The sequence below is a fragment of the Saprolegnia parasitica genome, assembly GCF_000151545.1.
Source record: "Saprolegnia parasitica CBS 223.65 unplaced genomic scaffold supercont2.87, whole genome shotgun sequence".
Classification (NCBI taxonomy): Eukaryota; Oomycota; class Saprolegniomycetes; order Saprolegniales; family Saprolegniaceae; genus Saprolegnia; species Saprolegnia parasitica.
The window spans coordinates 166,370-167,146 of NW_012156481.1; the positions used below are offsets into that span (position 1 = coordinate 166,370).

Below are 777 nucleotides of genomic sequence, written 5' to 3' on the forward strand. Positions count from 1 at the left end.
CAAGCAGATGTATCGCAGCGCTGGCAGAGAGGCCCATGTAGAGCGAGGCGAGAGACACCACGATCTGTCATGGGATGAGTGATGCCCCGACGCACGACGCGACAGCGCCGCTGGGACATGGGCCATGGCTTTATGCGAGCATGATCTGAGCATTGCATGGGTACGCGTGAAGGAAGGGACGTTGAAGGACACAGCGCACGTCTACATCCATCGACGAGGCGGAGAGGGATCGGTAGGCCTTGGTCCCGCCCGCAGCGCCTCTTGGTACACTTGCTGCACGTGCGTGGTATAACCATATACTGGCCGTCGTCGATGCCTCGGCCACGTGTGCGCCATCGATCGTGGCCGCATTGGCGGCGGCGTCGCTCCACGTCATGCGCATCGTGCGATGACGGGGCCATGTGGTCATCCAAAGGGTGGGATGGCAAGTGTAGGTAGTCTAGTCTGCCCACCAACTGCGATAGAACAAAAAGGTAGCAGTAGAATGCATTCGCACAACAAAGACACGTAGAATGGGGTCCTATAGGGTCCATGCGACGACGCTCGGCGCCTCGAGCTCGACCAAGTCGGAGCTCAAGTCGGTGAGGATGTCCATCTCGAACGCGTCCATGGTGGTCGAGATGTCGACGTCGATTTTGGTGACTTTTTCAAACAAATTGTGCTCAAAATCCATCGCTTCGAACGAATCCAAGTCGACCGTCTCGAGTGCCAAGTACGCATCCGACGCGCTTGGTGCAAATGCCGCAAACGCCGGCTCGTCAATCGTCCGTCAGCCCC

At 58.2% G+C, this 777-nt stretch overlaps 1 protein-coding gene across 1 annotated transcript; it reads right to left on the reverse strand.

The window, feature by feature from the left end:
- Positions 1 to 520: 520 nt before the first annotated feature.
- Positions 521 to 754, reverse strand: SPRG_12088 (hypothetical protein; the record flags this gene model as incomplete). Its single annotated transcript, XM_012351851.1, has 1 exon — positions 521 to 754. A coding segment is annotated over one exon (234 nt), but the record flags the coding sequence as incomplete, so codon positions are not given.
- Positions 755 to 777: the final 23 nt, after the last annotated feature.